Source organism: Epinephelus lanceolatus, chromosome 9, assembly GCF_041903045.1.
Source record: "Epinephelus lanceolatus isolate andai-2023 chromosome 9, ASM4190304v1, whole genome shotgun sequence".
In the NCBI taxonomy this organism is placed as follows: Eukaryota; Metazoa; Chordata; class Actinopteri; order Perciformes; family Serranidae; genus Epinephelus; species Epinephelus lanceolatus.
Genome location: NC_135742.1, coordinates 4,368,479 through 4,385,924, shown reverse-complemented (window position 1 = coordinate 4,385,924; position 17,446 = coordinate 4,368,479). Strand labels below are relative to the sequence as shown.

The 17,446-nt window shown below is 42.2% G+C and overlaps 1 protein-coding gene across 1 annotated transcript in view; it reads right to left on the bottom strand.

Annotated features, from left to right (window-relative positions):
- The window catches only part of mmp11a (matrix metallopeptidase 11a), a 74,791-nt gene that overhangs the window by 14,815 nt on the left and 42,530 nt on the right, over positions 1-17,446 (bottom strand). Inside the window, exons 4-9 of the mRNA XM_078170450.1 lie at positions 12,326-12,459; positions 9,767-10,005; positions 5,747-5,951; positions 3,454-3,714; positions 2,461-2,575; positions 2,269-2,386 (exon numbers count right to left, since the gene is read on the bottom strand). Coding sequence (XP_078026576.1) covers positions 2,269-2,386; positions 2,461-2,575; positions 3,454-3,714; positions 5,747-5,951; positions 9,767-10,005; positions 12,326-12,459 — 1,072 coding nt within the window. The remainder of the gene's footprint in view (positions 1-2,268; positions 2,387-2,460; positions 2,576-3,453; positions 3,715-5,746; positions 5,952-9,766; positions 10,006-12,325; positions 12,460-17,446) is intronic.

Sequence of the window (17,446 nt, the reverse complement as noted above, 5' to 3'; positions counted from 1 at the left end):
CTACCTGAATATACTGAATGACCAGGTTATTCCATCAATGGATTTTTTCCTCCCTGATGGCACGGGCATATTCCAAGATGACAATGCCAGGATTCATCGGGCTCAAATTGTGAAAGACTGGTTCAGGGAGCATGAGACATCATTTTCACACATGGATTGGCCACCACAGAGTCCAGACCTTAACCCCATTGAGAATCTTTGGGATGTGCTGGAGAAGGCTTTGCGCAGCGGTCAGACTCTACCATCATCAATGCAAGATCTTGGTGAAAAATTAATGCAACACTGGATGGAAATAAATCTTGTGACATTGCAGAAGCTTATCGAAACAATGCCACAGCGAATGCGTGCCGTAATCAAAGCTAAAGGCGGTCCAACGAAATATTTGAGTGTATGACCTTTTTTTTTGGTGGTGACTTTTTTTTTGGCCAGGCAGTGTATGATACAAAGAGGAAAGCTGTATTGTTGGTTGCTTTTTATTTGGTGCAGCAAATTTAAATGAAACTGAATGCTAATATGATAACTTTCCATTCTAGTAAAAGCCAGCGCTGTCGAGGCAGTCTGCTAATGGTCAGCTGCACAAATTTGTGTGCAGTTCAGTACGTTTCCACCCACCTGTTTTTATGTGCATTTTTAGTTTGAGCATTAAAAGCCTGAGTGGAAGCACCAGAACAAAAAACCTTTCACACCTTTGCACAGGTTTCAAGGTGGACATCTAAGATTAGTGTCACCAGTTGAGTATCTGACTAATCGTCTCCCCTTCTGTTCCTGAGATATGACGCTGAATAATGGCCAGAGAGGCGTTTTTGCAGAACATGATGTCATAGAACATAATGATGTCATAGTGACCTTCGACCACCAAATTATAATCAGTTCATCACTGAGTCCAAGTGATTGTTTGTGCCAAATTTGGAGAAACTCCCTCTAGGTGTTCTTGAGCTATCACGCTCACGAGAATGAGACAGACAAAGTCAAAGTGACCTTAACCTTTGACCTTCAGCCTTTCTGAATTATGGCCAAAAACATGTCTTGTGAGGTCGCAGTGACCTTTGACCACCAAACTCTTATCAGTTCATCTTTGAGTCTAGTTGAACGTTTGTGCCAAATTTGAAGATACTCCCTCAAGATTCTCTTGAGATATCATGTGCACAAGAATGAGACAGACAAGGTCACAGTGACCTTGAACTTTGACCTATGACTGCCAAAATCTTATCAGTTCAACATTGAGTCCAGTGAACGTTTGTGCCAAATTTGAAGACATGCCTTCAAGGAGTTCTTGAGATATTGCGTTCATGAGAATGGGACGGCCGGACAATCTGAAAACACAATGCCTCTGGCCATGGCCGTCGCCGTCGTGGAGGCATAGTGAAATAAAAACCAAAACAAACGTGCAAAACAGAAACAGTTTTCACGTTTGGCTGAGGTGGAACAGCTAGCGTATCCTTATAAACAAAATGTGATGAAGTGCAACAGAAAAAGACGTATATGAATCGTGACCTAAACTCAGATTAGTGTGGAGCAAAGAGGAGACTGTAATCGTCCTTGTATTAATACACGCAGCACACAAATGCAACATTTCCATCATGTTTTGACACGTTTGTGTTAAAGTTTGTGCTACATTTGGATGGAAACTTGACTGTTTGTGACGCCACCTAGCATGCTGCCTGAGAGACTTAATTCAGGACATGAAACTGATTTGAAAGCTGAGCAGGACACAGTCAAAGTTACTGTGTCACATAAACTCTACTCAGTGCTGCAGAACTCTGTATAATAAAAGAGTGACTTTAAAGTGATGCGACCTTTGTTTATACGCTCTGACTCATGGTCAGTGTGAGTCAGACTGGCAGGAAAATCAACTGCACGTGTGATCACCTCCTTAAACTTTTGTTTACCGACATCATGGCGAATGATTTATAGGTTTAAAGTTTCAGCATCAAAACAAAAGTGAACTCCCCCTGCAGCTAATGCACAAATCTGTCTCCTGCAGCGTTAGGTTTGATGTCACTCTTCAAACATTTACGGATCACAGAGTCCAACCATGATGACAAAACAACAACAGCTGAAATGGAAAACATCCTCCACAGTCTGTACTGGTTCTGTTTGTGAACCAGAATCAGTCCAAATTCTCAGTTTGAGGCTCAAAGACAGGAAGTGAGGACAGTGCAGCGTGGCACGTCATTAATACAGGGCCCAGATCTCAGCGTTATGGTGACAAAATGTGCAAAATAAATACGAGTATAGCTGCACAGGAGGTGCCAAGTCTGAGGAAACATTACTTGGTTTTCCTGAGAAGAAGGTGTAACTCAATAAATGGAGTAAAGCATAAACAGATTTAAAGGAGATCGACTCATCCTCTTCAATCCACAGGATGAACACATGAATGTCTCTGCTCCAAAAACTCCTCTTCATAGTCATAAAAAAAACAAGAAGTGTTAATTTGACTCTCCACAGTTAGAGACTCACACGTTTTTACAGCCGAAAAAATCCATGCCGACGTAGCGAGGGTAGCCTTCCAACGAGTTCATACCAACGGGATCGAACTTCCAGTACTGTCGTCCTCGGATAAAGTGAGCGTAGCCTGAAAGACAGAGAACACAATGGTTTTACAAAATAATTTGGAATGTATGTGTGCAGTCAAAACAATGCGCTTTTAATTCACAAACTTCATAAGTTAATGGATGTAGCCATGGTGACATCACCAATGGGTTTGTGGACTCCTGTTTTTAAGCCTCAAGCTTGACATTTAGCCGTCGCCATCTTGGATTCTTGGAGCCAAAAGTAACCATTTATGGACGAGAGGATGGGGATAATGATAATGCTAGTTGCTAGCATGGTTAGCACCTGTGCATTTACAGCTATGGGTAACTGTGTTAATGCTAACGCTAATGTTTGCTAGTGAAAAAACAGGCTTTAAACCATTACAACAAAAACTGTTCAAATTAAGTTTCATGAACTGAACACACAGCTACGGCTACGGCTCTACTCTGAATCTGGGGTTACGCCATGGTTACATTACCAACCAATGCTGTTGCTGTCGTAGCGACTTGTCAAAGGATGGCATCCACCTGTCCCTTAACGTGGCCAAGCATTAATTATGCATGACTTTAAACCTGGCTGTAAACATGTTTATTTCAGTGGTAAAGTTGGGCATTCTAACACGGGGGTCTATGTAGATTGACTCTGTTTTGGAGCCAGCCTCAAGTGGCCATCAGAGGAACTGCAGGTTTTGGCACTTCATGCAGTCTTCAAACACTCAACACAGGGTTGGATTAAAAAAAAAATATGAATAAACCAGTTTCACTGTGGACACATCAGTCTTGAAATCCGATTATAACCAACATACTAACCTTTAAACCCCAAACAGATAGCTAGATAACTCCTTTATGTATGCCTGTGGGGAGGTTCACAAATAGGAACTCTTTGTTCATTTTCTAGGTTTCTGTCTTTGGACCGTACCGTAGATGTCCCTGAAAGCGGCATCCACGTCGTCAGGGATGCCGCTCCAGTCCTGCATGCTGCGTGGGTAGACGGACTCGACGCGGTTCTCGCGGGGGCTGAACCTCCAGTAGCTGCCTGACTTGAAGAAGTAGGTGTTGTAGTTGGAGTTGTGGCCCCAGCGCAGCGCCGCCTGGATCCCGGACACAGACAGACCCAAACGCCTGATGGACTCCGGCCCTCTGATCTGCATCTCAGCATCGAACACCCAGTAGTTCTCACCTGCCCAGAGAGAGATGGTCAAGAATGGATGACATGCAACTCTTGGTAAATTTCATTTCAAGATCCATTCAGCCATGCTCTCAGTCAGAAAGTCTAGACTCTTCCCCAGAAAACTTCCCTCAGGAAACAAGCAGAGTGTACTGTGTTAGACCTTCGTGAGACAGGTTAGTTTTACCCTGCTGATGATGTGTTGTTGCAATAGTAATCTCAGTATGAGAGGAACCACAGGTTCAGACATCTGGTGTATGTGCTTGGCTGAGGAGCCAATGGTGCGAAGCTGCCATCTGTGTGATTATGACTGAATGTCTCTAAGTCAGAATCCCGCCTTGACGTAACGATACCATAGCGTCACAGATCTTCGGTTGGCCCCAGATAACCGGCCTCGGTCGGTGAGTAGAGCCGCCGGGCTGCAGTGAGGCTGGACGATGGTCGCCCCTCTTCTATCTCGCACCACATGTTTATGGAGAACCTGGTGCTAAATCACTTGCAGACGACCTGATTTTTTGTGGGCAGCTGTGGCTCCTCCAGTCTGCAGGTCCAAGTATCCTTGGGCAAGATACTGAACCCAAAAATTGCTGCCCAAAATCAGTGTGTGTGTGAATAGTTATACTGAGTAGCAAGTGGCACCATGTATGGTAGCCTTGGCCACCATGCGTGTGAGTGTGTTTGAAAAGGTGAATGTGACATGCAGTGTGAAAGCGCTCTGAGTGGTCAGAAGACTAGAAAAGCGCTATACAGGTGCAGTCCATTCAGTGTGCGTGTGTTGTTAACCTGCCCGTGCAGGCACAGCTTACTGTGCGCCCTTTAAATAAAATGAAAATACTGCACCATTCTGACAGGTTTTTGTTGGTCAATGGTGCAATCGCTCTCTCTGCTGCCTCAAAATAGCAACACACCAACAATGTACCTGACCACACCTATTCGTTTTCCGTAACCACTTATCCTGTTAGGGGTCACAGGGGGCTGGAGCCTATCCCAGCTGACATTGGGTGAGAGGCAGGGTTCACCCTGGACAGGTCACCAGACTATCACAGGGCTGACACATAGAGACAGACAACCATTCACACTCACATTCACACCTACGGACAATTTAGAGTCACCAGTTAATCTGCATGTCTTTGGACTGTGGGAGGAAGCTGGAGCACCTGGATAAACCCACGCTGACACAGGGAGAACATGCAGACTCTGCAGAGAGGGGCTCCCCCACCCCAGGGTCAAACCCCCCACCCTTGGTTCGAACCCTCTTGCTGTGAGGCAACAAGGCTAACCACTGCACCACAGTGCATGAGAGAAAATTGTTCAAGTATTTTCACAGAATTATCTTCTTAGTAAAACACCTTATTGACTTCTGTTGTGTTCTGGCTTATTGGTTGGATTTTGTGTTGCCATCTGGGTGCACACATGGGCGTAAGTACATACACTGCATGGGCACTGGCAGTGTCGGTTGCACTGCACTGTGCGCCACTTTGCACTGGGAGTAAGTTGGGGCCCTATCAGCAATTTCCTCATGATTACAATTAAAAAATGCCATCCAACTTGTTTTCTCTTATGTCTTCTTTCAGAACGATCAGTTGGAGCTAAGGTGAGGCTCAGTGGAGATGAAACCCAACCAAGAGTCGGAGTTTGAAGCAAGACAGCCATCTGTGTTTCCTGATGTTTCTGAGAGAGCTAAGAGCCTCAGCTACAGGTAATGCTAATGGTTTATCACATCAAGAGAATGTACCTGGTGAGGTAAAAAAAATATTAAACTGACTCGAAACAATTACAAAAAGCTTTTTCCCCCCACAGTAAGGACAGAAATATGCAACTCACATCTGGCTGAAACAGAACTATTGCACATACTACCTTCACCACATCTAACAGAGACACCTACAGAAAGACTTAATGGCAATAATTTTATAGCTCTGTGTTAATTAACATTTTACACCTGTTTAAACTTGCCTAGGAGAGCATGGTGATACTTTACATCTGCAGATGATCCTGAAACCATAAACCACATAATAGCACTGCTCAAACGTTCCTCGCTGCCCACCTTGAAAGAACCAAATATTCCCTGACTTGTCTTCAAAGGCGGCGTCGATGTTGTCGGGAATCCCCCTCCAGTGACGGGACGCCAGCGCTGGGTAACCGCTCTCCAGATGCCCGTCCCTGATCCGCCATACGTAGCCTGACTTAAAGAAGAACAGCTCCCCTCGGATCATAGACACGGCATCAAAGTCCGTCTGGCAGGCGTCGGGCTGGAAGTGAGACAGAGCGTAAAGTTTCTAACAAGAAGGGTTTTTATTGCAGTGGGATGAAGTGTTAAGAACCCGTTTTATTGTCTGATCCCAAAATAAAGTAGAGGTCCAGTGAAACAGCTCTCAGTTACAACTTTTACAAGAGAAATTTATCTGAGAAGGGACCTTTTCCAAGTGCTCGAGACTAAAAAATGACTCTGACCCTCATTTATCATCTGAGGTTCAGAAATACACTCTTGTGTGATGTGGTGCAGAGATATTCACTCTATTTGAGTTTGTTGTAACCACAGAAACCACTAACGTTTAAGGGATAAGGCTGATGGTATTTCATATTTTTCTTCTTGTCAACAAATCCCGTAAACTTGAACAGTATTCCCTGTGGATGTCCTCTTCCTCTTGTGCTCCATTGTTTTCCAAAAACAATTAAAAACACATCAATGAGACACACTGTGTCACTGGATGACATGATCCCTCATTACCATGCACGCACACTGTAGTTTATGTTTACTTAATCCCACACACCCCATCCTGCTGCTGCAAATACTCACTAGAGCACCAAATGTGGATTAATCCGCCACTGAAAATAGTCCCCAACAATGCAACAAATGTCCTCGTGTTTGTGTAACATTTGAGACATTTTTTATGTCTTCAGTAGGAACCAATAGATTTGTTGCTCAGAACCACAGAGTTGGGGAGTCAGCATGTATTAAGAAACAACCTGAAGGCCTTTTCACACCTAGTCTGTTCTTTTGTGTCCATCCATCCATTTTATCCATTTTATCCATTTATCCGAGGCTGGGTCGTGGGGGTTGAAGGCTGAGCAAAGCACCCCAGACGTCCCTCTCCCCAGCAACGCTTTCCAGCTCCTCCTGGGGGACCCCAAGGCGTTCCCAGGCCAGATGAGATACATAATCCCTCCAGTGTGTTCTGGGTCTGCCCCGGGGCCTCCTACCAGCGGGACGTGCCTGGAACACCTCTAACAAGAGGCGGCCATATCAGATGCCCAAACCACCTCAACTGACCCCTTCTGATGCAAAGGAGCTCTACTCCAAGCTCTCTCTGGATGTCTGGGCTCCTCACCCTATCTCTAAGGCTGAGCCCAGTCACCCCACAGAGGAAACTCATTTTGTCTTCTTGTATCTGCGAACTCATTCTTTCTGTCACTACACAGAGCTCATGACCATAGGTGAGGGCCTGAACAAAGATACACCAGTAAATCAGGGGTCTGCAGTGCCTACATCACTGCAGACGCCACACCAAACCACCGTTCCATCTCCTGCTCCATTTTACCCTCACTAGTGAACAAAACCCAGAGATACTTGAACTCCTTTGCTTGGTGCAGTAACTCTCCTCCAACCTGGAGGGAGCAATCCACCGTTTATTGGCAGAGGACAGGCAGGAGGTGCTGACTCTCATCCTGACCGCTTTACACTCTGCTGCAAACCACCCCAGTGCATGCTGGAGGTCACGGTGTGATGAAGCAAACATGGTCATCTCCAGCGTGCACCAGAGTGTTTTTTTTTGTGTCGGTTTTTAAATCCATCATGTGATAAAAATGGTTACACACAAAAACCTTGCACACTGAGTCCAATTCATTTCATTCTTCTATTCTTTGCAAACATCCACAATACACGACAAAATGTAAAGACACATTTGCTCCCTTGCTTCTCTCCACTGGAGTTACCTCCCTGGCTGTCGCCACTCTCTGCCCGCATCTCATTTGGCATTGTGGTCACCTGAAGGTGCTGACCTGTCCCCTGTCTCTGTCTCCACACTGTCACTTTCTCTTTCTCTGTCTGTGTTATGTCTTCGTCCTCTGTTACATCCTCCCCCTCGTCATCATCCACCACCTGACTGTTACTGTGTGACCTGTTAGTGGGTGAGGAAATGACACTGTGCTCCCTGGTCGTCTCTCTTGTTGAGGATGTAGCCCGCTGCCGCATTTTCTTCAGAGTCAGTGTGCAAACGTGATGGACACAACGTGAGGTCGGATTTATTTTTAACCATGTGGCAATTCTGGAAGAAAAACACAGACTTGGTGCTTGGTGTTTTATGTGGAGTCAGTGCCACACTCAGAGGAGCAAGGCACTTAATTTGTCCTTTGGGATTTCTTAAAGTGTGTTCAATAATGTTCTAAGAATCTTTTGTGGTTTGTACTGTAAGAGCAAAAGTATGAACAAGTGAGCTCAACTCTATCAATAAAAGAACAAAGTTTAATTGATAAAAGCTGCTTGATAGAGAGAAATATAGAACATTTTCTAAATCAGGCTAATGCAATTGTTCGGGTTTGACCTATACATGGATTAATCTGCAGCTGAAAATAGTCCCTAATAAATAATAATAATAATATTAATAATAATACATTTTATTTCTTAGCCACATAGAAATAAATATACAAGATGCACCACTTTTAAAACACAAACTTAAAGGGAGACTTCACCTATTCTTAAATTCATACATGTTACACCTATGGTCTAAGACAGAAAAATATCAGTAAACATGGACAACTCTCTCAGATCCAAAAACTACAGCGCTAAAGCTCAAATCTGTGATGTCATAGGGTATAAAGTGTGGAGGTGCTCCAACTGTTTCACAACTGAGAACACTACAATAGAATAAAGCTCATTTGGGTATCAAATCAAACCATCGGTGGGTCCACAAAATCAAGCTCCCATCTAAAGAGCAGCTCCAGACTTTACACGCTATGACAGGGGTTTCTAAATTTTTCTGATTTGGGGCCAGATTAGATAATGTGAAAATACCTTTGGGCCAACTGCTCCTCACATCAAACGGGAAAAAGTATTCTACTTGGCACCATTTCTAAAAGCAGTGGCCCTCACTGTCGACTTAACGCTTCTTTGCAGTGGCCACACATAATATCTTAAAAGACAAGCCACGGGCTGTTTAAAATCATTCTGCAGGCTACGATTGGCCCCAGGTGTGGACTTTGGACATGCCTGCCCTATGACATTTCAGGTTTGAAGCCCTTTTTAAACAGGAATTGTGCAAATTTGCAGGCCCAATCAGTCTTTACAGTGTCTGTCAGGTTTGTGTTTCCCTCTTGCTACTAGCTGCTCGCTAATTCCTGCTATCAGCTGTTTCCTGTTTATCCAGCGCCAGTGGCTCGCACGTGCAGCGTCATCAACAGCTCCTCCCACAAGTCATCAACAGCTCCTCCCATTGCGGAAGGCTGCCTCGGTCTGTTTAAACTAAAAAGGTTCCACCAATATGTCTACCCTACGAGGCGGAAATTTGGGGACCTCGGATCAACTCGCCAATCCACCTCTGTGTGTCTAAACGCTCGCAGCTTGCCGGCAAAACGGCCCAACATTGGCGGAAAATCTGGCAGTGTAAAAGGGGCTTGAGACTTCCTTCTCTGGTTTCTGGCTTTGAGAGAGAGTAGCTCATTGTGCTAACTTTCCAAGGCCATGAAAATAACATACTGGAGGTCTTAATTTAGGTGATGTTCAACCTGAAAAGTGATCGAGTATTAATCCGCGACTGAAAATAGTCCCAGACAAATGCACCGTTTCCTCCTGTTTGTTTGATAAAACTACAGTTACCAGCTGTTTTGGAAATTACTGAGACTTTAAAAAAAAAAAATCAAACTATATTTTTTTAAGGTGTTTTTTAAGATTCATGTCTTCAGTAGGAACCAATGGGCTTGGAGCCGCAGACAGGAAGTCAGAAAGTACTGGGATTTGTTGACAATAAGAAAAATCTGTGCCTTCTTTTCTCTTTGACATCACCAGTTATTTTTTTTTGAGTGTGTAACTCCACGCTCGGTTCATAACTGTTGCATCAGCTCCACTCACATTAGTGATGATCTCGTTGGTCTCTGGGTTGGCTGGAGGCGGAGGCGGGGGCGGCGGTGAGGGCAGGACTTGCGGATGAGCTCCATACAGATACTGGATGCCTCGCTTGTCATCCTCGCTCAGCCTCAGCGGGTAGGAGAAGGAATAGTATGCGGACATGATGGCACCCGGCTCGCGTGAGTGCTGCAGGCCCAGGACGTGCCCGAACTCATGGGCAGCAACCTGGAGAAGGTCTGTGCCTGCAGAGGGCAGGTAGAGAGAAGGCTCAGAGGCTGCAAAGAACACACCTGGTTAAAACAGTGTCATGGTGAAGATAGTTTGTTTTGATCTGCTTGTGGCAGACGGCGGGGATTTTGCTACCTGAGATGAGACGGTGCCAACAATGAGTCATGAAAAGTGCTTCCTCTGCCTGCTGACTCATAATCTGTTCATGTCCTGCTGAAGCCTTGTGTTACAGATGAGCCTGATACATTTGACTTTTCTCACCTGAACTCAACCAGTGAGATGATTTTTCCATCCCAGATGTAACAAGAAAATACTGCATTTAAAGATTGTTGATTGTTTTAGTTCAATATATTTACTGTAAGTAATACACCAACTGATCCTAAAGCCCAAGACAAATATCCTCTAAAATTCTTCTTGTAGAATTGGTTACTGGTTTTCCTGCACTATTACTTTCTATCATTAGTGTTATTTAATTTATTTCCCACTTCTTTACTGCATGGATTGGGTGAAAGGAGAAATGATTGCTATCAGACTTTTGTGCATAATGGCTGAAAACAGCTGAAGACTGGTTATCTTATTGGTTTATTTGAATTCTTTTTGGGGACTTTAAGAAACATATCTATTTCTATCCTATCTGGATTTGGCGATCCATTTATTCTCAATACAATATACACATGCTCACCAGAACACAACTAGGACGACAGCATTGTCCATATGTAATCATTATTCCATTCAGCAAATTCAGTTCTGCATGCCAATACTTCCTGCTTTTCGACATGCTCCCGTAACACGGTCAAAAACTGTTTGCTTCCCGTTCTACACACCTGATTCCCATTACCTGCAGCTTATCTATGTGCACTTCACACGTGAATGTTCCACCCTGTGTTCAGTTAAATAACTGAATGTGTATATTTACATTTACCTTGTTTAGATTATGATAAAATAAACAAAAACTGAATTATGGCTCCAACAGTGGTAATTTAATACCACACCCTGTCTTCCTGTTAAAATTGTCTTTTTATTTAATTTTACTTTATTTTATTTTTTTCTCTTTGGTCATGGAATTTAATCTATTTTCATGATATGTCCATTGTAGAGGAAAATACATTTTTTGCAGCTGTTTTTTTTTTTTTGTGTGTGTGTGTAATAATAACAATAACAATAACAATAATAATAACTTCACTGGCACATTTCTTAATATAGTTACACAGTGCTGTAACAAAGGACATGAGGCAAAGAAATAAAATCTATACAGTAAAACCAGATAATTTACATAATATTAAAAAAAGATAAATAAAATCATATGAGTAATTTAAAGGGTAGGTTCAGTATTTTTCAACCTGGACCCTATTTTTTCATACAGGCTGCAATATAACCACTCGTTTTGCACCATTAATGTACAGCCACTTAAAGTTTTTTATTTTATTAAACTTAAAGATTATTATTCTAAGTGTCTGACAACGTTATGAAAGGATCCCTACAGAGATAGACCATTTTTTAAGATCCTTTTGTTTAACCAGAAACAGCCCTGAAATCACCATCGCCAAACTCACCAGACTCCATTTAAATAAACAGTAATTTTAGCGTGTGTGGAGGCAGCATATTTTTACATCTAACTGTGTGAATTAAGGGTAAATTTTAACCAAACCTGAGTTGATGATTGTTGGCGCAGTGAAAAGACAATCAACGATTTTTGTTAGTTTAATTTTGTTTCCATCTTCTTTGAATGAAGTGTGTTTTACAGTGATAAAATTACAATTTATTTAAACAGAGTTTGGTGATGGCCATTTCAGGGCTGTTTCTGGTTGATCAAAAATGATCTTACTCTTTAACAAAAAGGCCTATCTCTGTAGGGATCCTCTCCATAATGTTGTCAGACACTCGTAATAACAATTTGAGCCTGTCAGTTGCAGAAAAAAGCACTTTTAATGGACGTATGCTGACAGTGTGAACACGCTCTGAGTAGCTAAATTGCAGCCTGTCAGTACGGGACCAGTTTCAGAATTTTTTGTTCACATTACCTCGGCACAAAAACATGGCAAAATAGAGACCAGGTTGAAAAATAGTGATCTTACCCTTTAAAGGCAGCTTTGGACCTTGTCCTTATCTGCACAGTAGGTCAGAGTTAAAGTTTAAAGCTTTACAGATGTAGTGATTTTTTTACTGCGTGCAGATACAGAGAGACAGTGACTCTTAACATACAGTAAACACATTGTTATAATGTATGAACCTCTGTATTGTATTGTACTAAAGGCAATAAAAAGAAAAGAAAGATAGTGTGTGTGAGTTGAACTATACACAACTGTTTTCTTCCTCTCTCAGACAAACACTCACCCATGTGGTTTCCGAGGGTCCATGACTCGTCGTAGTCAAAGTGAATGTCACCCTGTCGGTGCGTTTTGGGGAAGAAGGCGTGAGCGAGAATCCCACCCGGGCCATCGAAGGGGAGGTTGTCTCCGTGCCAGTACCTGCAGGTCCGTAAATCAAACACTGATGAACTCTGAAGGTTTAAAGCATGATGAACTTAAAAACATCTTCTTTCAGCTGTACAGATTATAAAACAATGGAGTATTGCCCATCACAATTTACCCAAGTTGACAAACTGAAATTGCTCGTTTTGTGCGACCAACAGTCCAGACCCAAAGACGCTCAGTTTGTTATCACAGAAGGTGAATAAAACCAGCAAATATTCATATTTTAGAAGCTGGAATCTGAGAATTTCTTTCATTTATGCTAAAAAAAATCAAATAATTTGACTGATCTGACTAATTTTTAAAGTGTCACTCCTTCAATAAAGCCCAATATATCAATACATAATGCAGTTGGTTAAATAACTAAAGACGAATGTGAAAAGAAATCTTTACACTCACTTCATACATTTCCTTTGACCTACAATCAGCTGGTAAAAATAAAGAAAACTTTATAATTCTTCCTTAAACAATCGTTCATTAATTCTTTTTTTCCCTCACACATATTTCTGATTTCTTCCCTCCTGATAATGACATACAGTTGTGGTGTGTGTGGGCTAAGTCAGAGTTAAATGTAAAAGTTCACAACAGTAATGAGATGTATGAATCCTTACTTTCATTAAATTAAATTAATTTTGTATTATATAATCATGTAAGTCAAACCGACCGACTGTGACGAACTTTAAAGCTTGAATCATCATCTTCAAAGGACAAAAGACAAGAAATCAATGCAGGAAGAAACAAAACATTCAAATAAAACCCCCCAAAATGAAGTCATTTTAAAAACATCACAGATCCCCCATAAAACTTTTTGTATCTCAGGAGTTTGGAATCTGTGTTTACTCTTTGCTCTCTCTCAATCTGTTGTTTTTATCTTTGTGGCGCTCTGAAACTCTGTGTCACAAAGGTCTTCGTCAGAATCTGATGTGTCTGTCCTGAACTCATGAACAGATTTAAAATGTTTGACTCTGTGTTCACTGAGGTGCTCGTGTCTCTCGTAGCCAACACAGATGAGAGTTCAGAAAGTCGGCCATAAGATGTGATGTGAAACCAAAAGAGAGCTGAAATAAAGCTGATACAGTAAAAACACGAGTTCTTGAATACTGAAGTGGTACTAATTTAAAGATGGTGTCACATATACACACTGTAGATTGGACTTTGTGATGAAACTAGATGGAGGCTGGTGAGCTCTGACATCAACCAAGAATTTTAAAAAAGTCTGTAAAAAATCCAAAATTAAAATATAAAATGATAATAGTTTCTGGAAAAGACTGGGTTTTATTAATTGTCTGATTCATCAAATTTATCTGCAACTATTTTTAATTACTGACTGATTCTTTAAGTTGTTTCTCAGGCAAATATGTCAAACATTTGCTAGTTTCAGCTTTTCCATTGGGTTTTGGACTTGGACAATAGAATCAACTTGTAGTCGTCACATATTATTGATAGTTCTGGTCTTTATTCTGAACTTTCAGAGACAAAATGATGAATCAATTCATCCATAAAATAATGGGCAAATCAGCTGAAAATGAAAATGATTGTTAGTTGCAGCTCAGTGCAGAAGTCCATGGTAGAGGCAGGCAGTCCAAACAGGCATCCAAGACACTCTGACTGTGGTTAAAAATCCTTCATTGATACACGGATGAACCAGCGCGTTTGGACTAGAGAGTCTTCATCAGGGTTGATTCTCTAGTCGACTCTCTAGTCGTTTACCCACATATTAATAAAGGATTTTTGACCACAGTCAGAGTGCCTCGGATGCATTTTTGGACTGCCTGTCTGTACCATGGACTTTTACACTGACTGAGCTGCCTAGTCATTGTTTATATCTTTATGTGACTATTTGCCCCATCCTTGAAGAGCACCTGATTCTTTACAACTAACTACACAGAGCCTGAACCCAGTGCAGCACTCCCTATTTTTCCCCAGTATGATTTTGTTTCTTTTAGACAATTAGCAGCGACAATATCTACGTCATTGTTAGCCACATTGCTGTGTCCTCTCAGGGTGTCTGTGGTCTGCTGGTTGACCCTTCAGGGCCCGTGACCACATGGAGTTTTCTTGTCAGTGCCAGCGTCTCTTTGTAACTGTTAGCAATAAGCAGAGAGCATATGGGGCCACACGTGGCTGCCTAGAGAAAGAGCGCCACCTCCAGTGTCTTTTTTCTGTGCTCCAGCTTTTTTTGTGCAGCCACTCTGAGCGCTTCAACTTGAAAATTCTTCAGAAAGGCACCGGTGACGTCACAGCCGCCCGCTCCTTTAGCTACCCGCTTTTTTGAACGTTTTTTTTCTTCTCTCCCGGATCTGAGCTCATACTCGCTTATACTTGGGGGGGATTTTAACTGCTGGTTAGATCCCGTACTGGACCATTCCTCTCCCAGTCCAGACTCAGTTAGTAGGTCTGCCTCACTCATTCAGTCCTTTCTATCTAATTTTGGTGTCTCTGATGTGTGGTGTTTCCTCCATCCAAATAAGAGAGAGTACTCCTTTTTCTCACACGTCCACCATACCTTCACTAGGATTGACTACTTTCTCATTGACAATGAAGTGATACCATTGGCGCGTTCCTGTGCTTATCAGGGCATAGTGATATCAGATCATGCCCCTGTTGTATTATCTCTGGCACTACCTGACCTTCCTCAAATAAAAAAAACACTGGCGCTTTAATTCAACTCTCCTGTCAGACAATGATTTTGTGAAATTTATGGAAGAACATGTATCCTTTTTCTTTCAGACAAATATCTCCCCAGATACACCTAGTCTAGTAGTTTGGGATGCTCTTAAGGCGTACCTCAGGGGGCAAATTATTTCCTACACTGTAAATATGAAAAAAAAAGGCCCACCGAGAAAGATTAGAATTGGCCAATCAAATTAAGGAAATAGACAAACAATATGCTCAAGTTAAAAACCCTGACTTATATAAAACACGAGTGGAGCTTCAAACCAAATTTGATTTGGCCTCAACTCATCCCATTGAACGCCAACTCTCGAGAAGTAAGAGTTTGTTCTATATCCATGGTGAAAAATCGGGGAAATTATTAGCTATCCAGCTGAGAGGACTTAAAGCAAAGGGGCATATTACGAATATTAAAATGGAGGATGGTAATGTTACTTCAGATCATGCAAAGATTAATGACACATTCAGGAAGTACTATTCTCAACTCTACACCTCTGAATTCTCGAATAATACTATATTAATGGATAATTTTTTGAACCGACTAAATATTCCCACGCTCTCCCCCGACAGTAAAATGAGATTAGATGAACCCACAACAAAAGAGGAGATAGATGCTGCTATTTCCTCGCTGCAGTCAGGAAAATCCCCGGGGCCCGACGGATTTCCCGTGGAATTCTTTAAGGCATTTTCCTCATTACTCTCACCGCAGCTAAGCACAGTGCTGTCTGACTCATTCAAGCAGGGCAAGCTTCCGACATCATTTTATGAAGCATGTATCACCCTTATTGCAAAAAACGACAAGGATCCAATGGAGTGTTCTTCATATAGGCCAATCTCTTTATTAAATGTTGATGTTAAAATTTTGGCTAAAGTTCTGGCCCGAAAATTGGAGAACATCTTACCGTCCATCATATCTGAAGACCAAACGGGCTTTGTCAAAAATCGATACTCCTATTTCAATATACGTCGGCTATTTGATATTTTGTATCTCCCCTCTGGTGTGGCTCCTGAATGTGTCCTTTCTCTAGACGCTGAGAAAGCGTTTGACCGGATTGAGTGGGCATATTTATTTGTGACTTTAAAAAAATTTGGCTTCGGTCCAAATTTTACCACCTGGATCAAATTATTATACTTAAGCCCCACTGCTTCGGTCCTTACCAATTCTCAGCTGTCACAACCCTTTAGCCTTCATCGGGGAACCCGACAAGGGTGTCCTCTAAGCCCCCTACTATTTGACCTGGTCATAGAACCTTTGGCGATAGCAATCCGCAATTGCGAGAGTATCTCTGGCATATGGAGGAATGGAGTGGAACATAAGGTGGCCCTATACGCAGACGACCTGTTGAGTTTTATTTCACATCCAGATACCTCCCTACCCGCCATGTTGTCTTTACTGAAGGATTTTAGCCAGTTCTCGGGATACAAATTAAATTTAAATAAATCTGAACTTTTTCTTGTCAGTGAGGGGACGTCGGCATCAGACTACTCCAACTTCCCTTTTAGGATTGTGGAAAACAAATTCACTTATCTTGGTATTACAGTCATGAAAAAGCACAAGTGTCTTTTCAAAGAAAACTTTCTCACTCTGCTAAACCACACAAAACGGTGCCTGACGCAGTGGTCACCCCTTTCTACATCCTTGGTTGGCCGAATCAATTCCATCAAAATGAATATTCTCCCTAAATTTCTATACATCTTTCAATCAATACCGACCTTCATTCCTAAATCATTCTTTGATACATTAGATTCTGTTATATCATCTTATATATGGAAGGGCAAGCGCCCTCAGCTAAATAAGGTCCATCTCCAAAAACCTAAAGGAGAAGGGGGTATGGCGCTGACTAATTTTCGTTTTTATTATTGGGCAGCTAACATTCGCTGTCTTACTTTTTGGTCATATTTTCATAACCGATCTGACTGCCCTTCATGGGTGGCAATGGAGTTGGGTTCTGCTAAAAACTTTTCCATTCCAGCACTTCTTGGATCTCCACTTCCTCTCCCACCAAATAAACTCATAGACAATCCAGTTGTCTGGCACACATTGAGAGTGTGGGCTCAGCTCCGGAGACACTTTGGCTTCCTCGATTTTTGCCTCTCAAGTCCCATTTCCGCCAACCATCTTTTCCAACCCTCCTTACTGGACCCTACATTTCAGGAATGGCGGAGACTGGGTATTGAACGCTTCAGGGATCTCTTCACGGATAATAGTTTTGTATCGTTTGAGCAACTGGCTGAAGAGTTTACTCTCCCTAAGTCTCACTTTTTTAGGTATCTACAAATAAGACACTTTCTCTGCTGTCAGATACCAAAC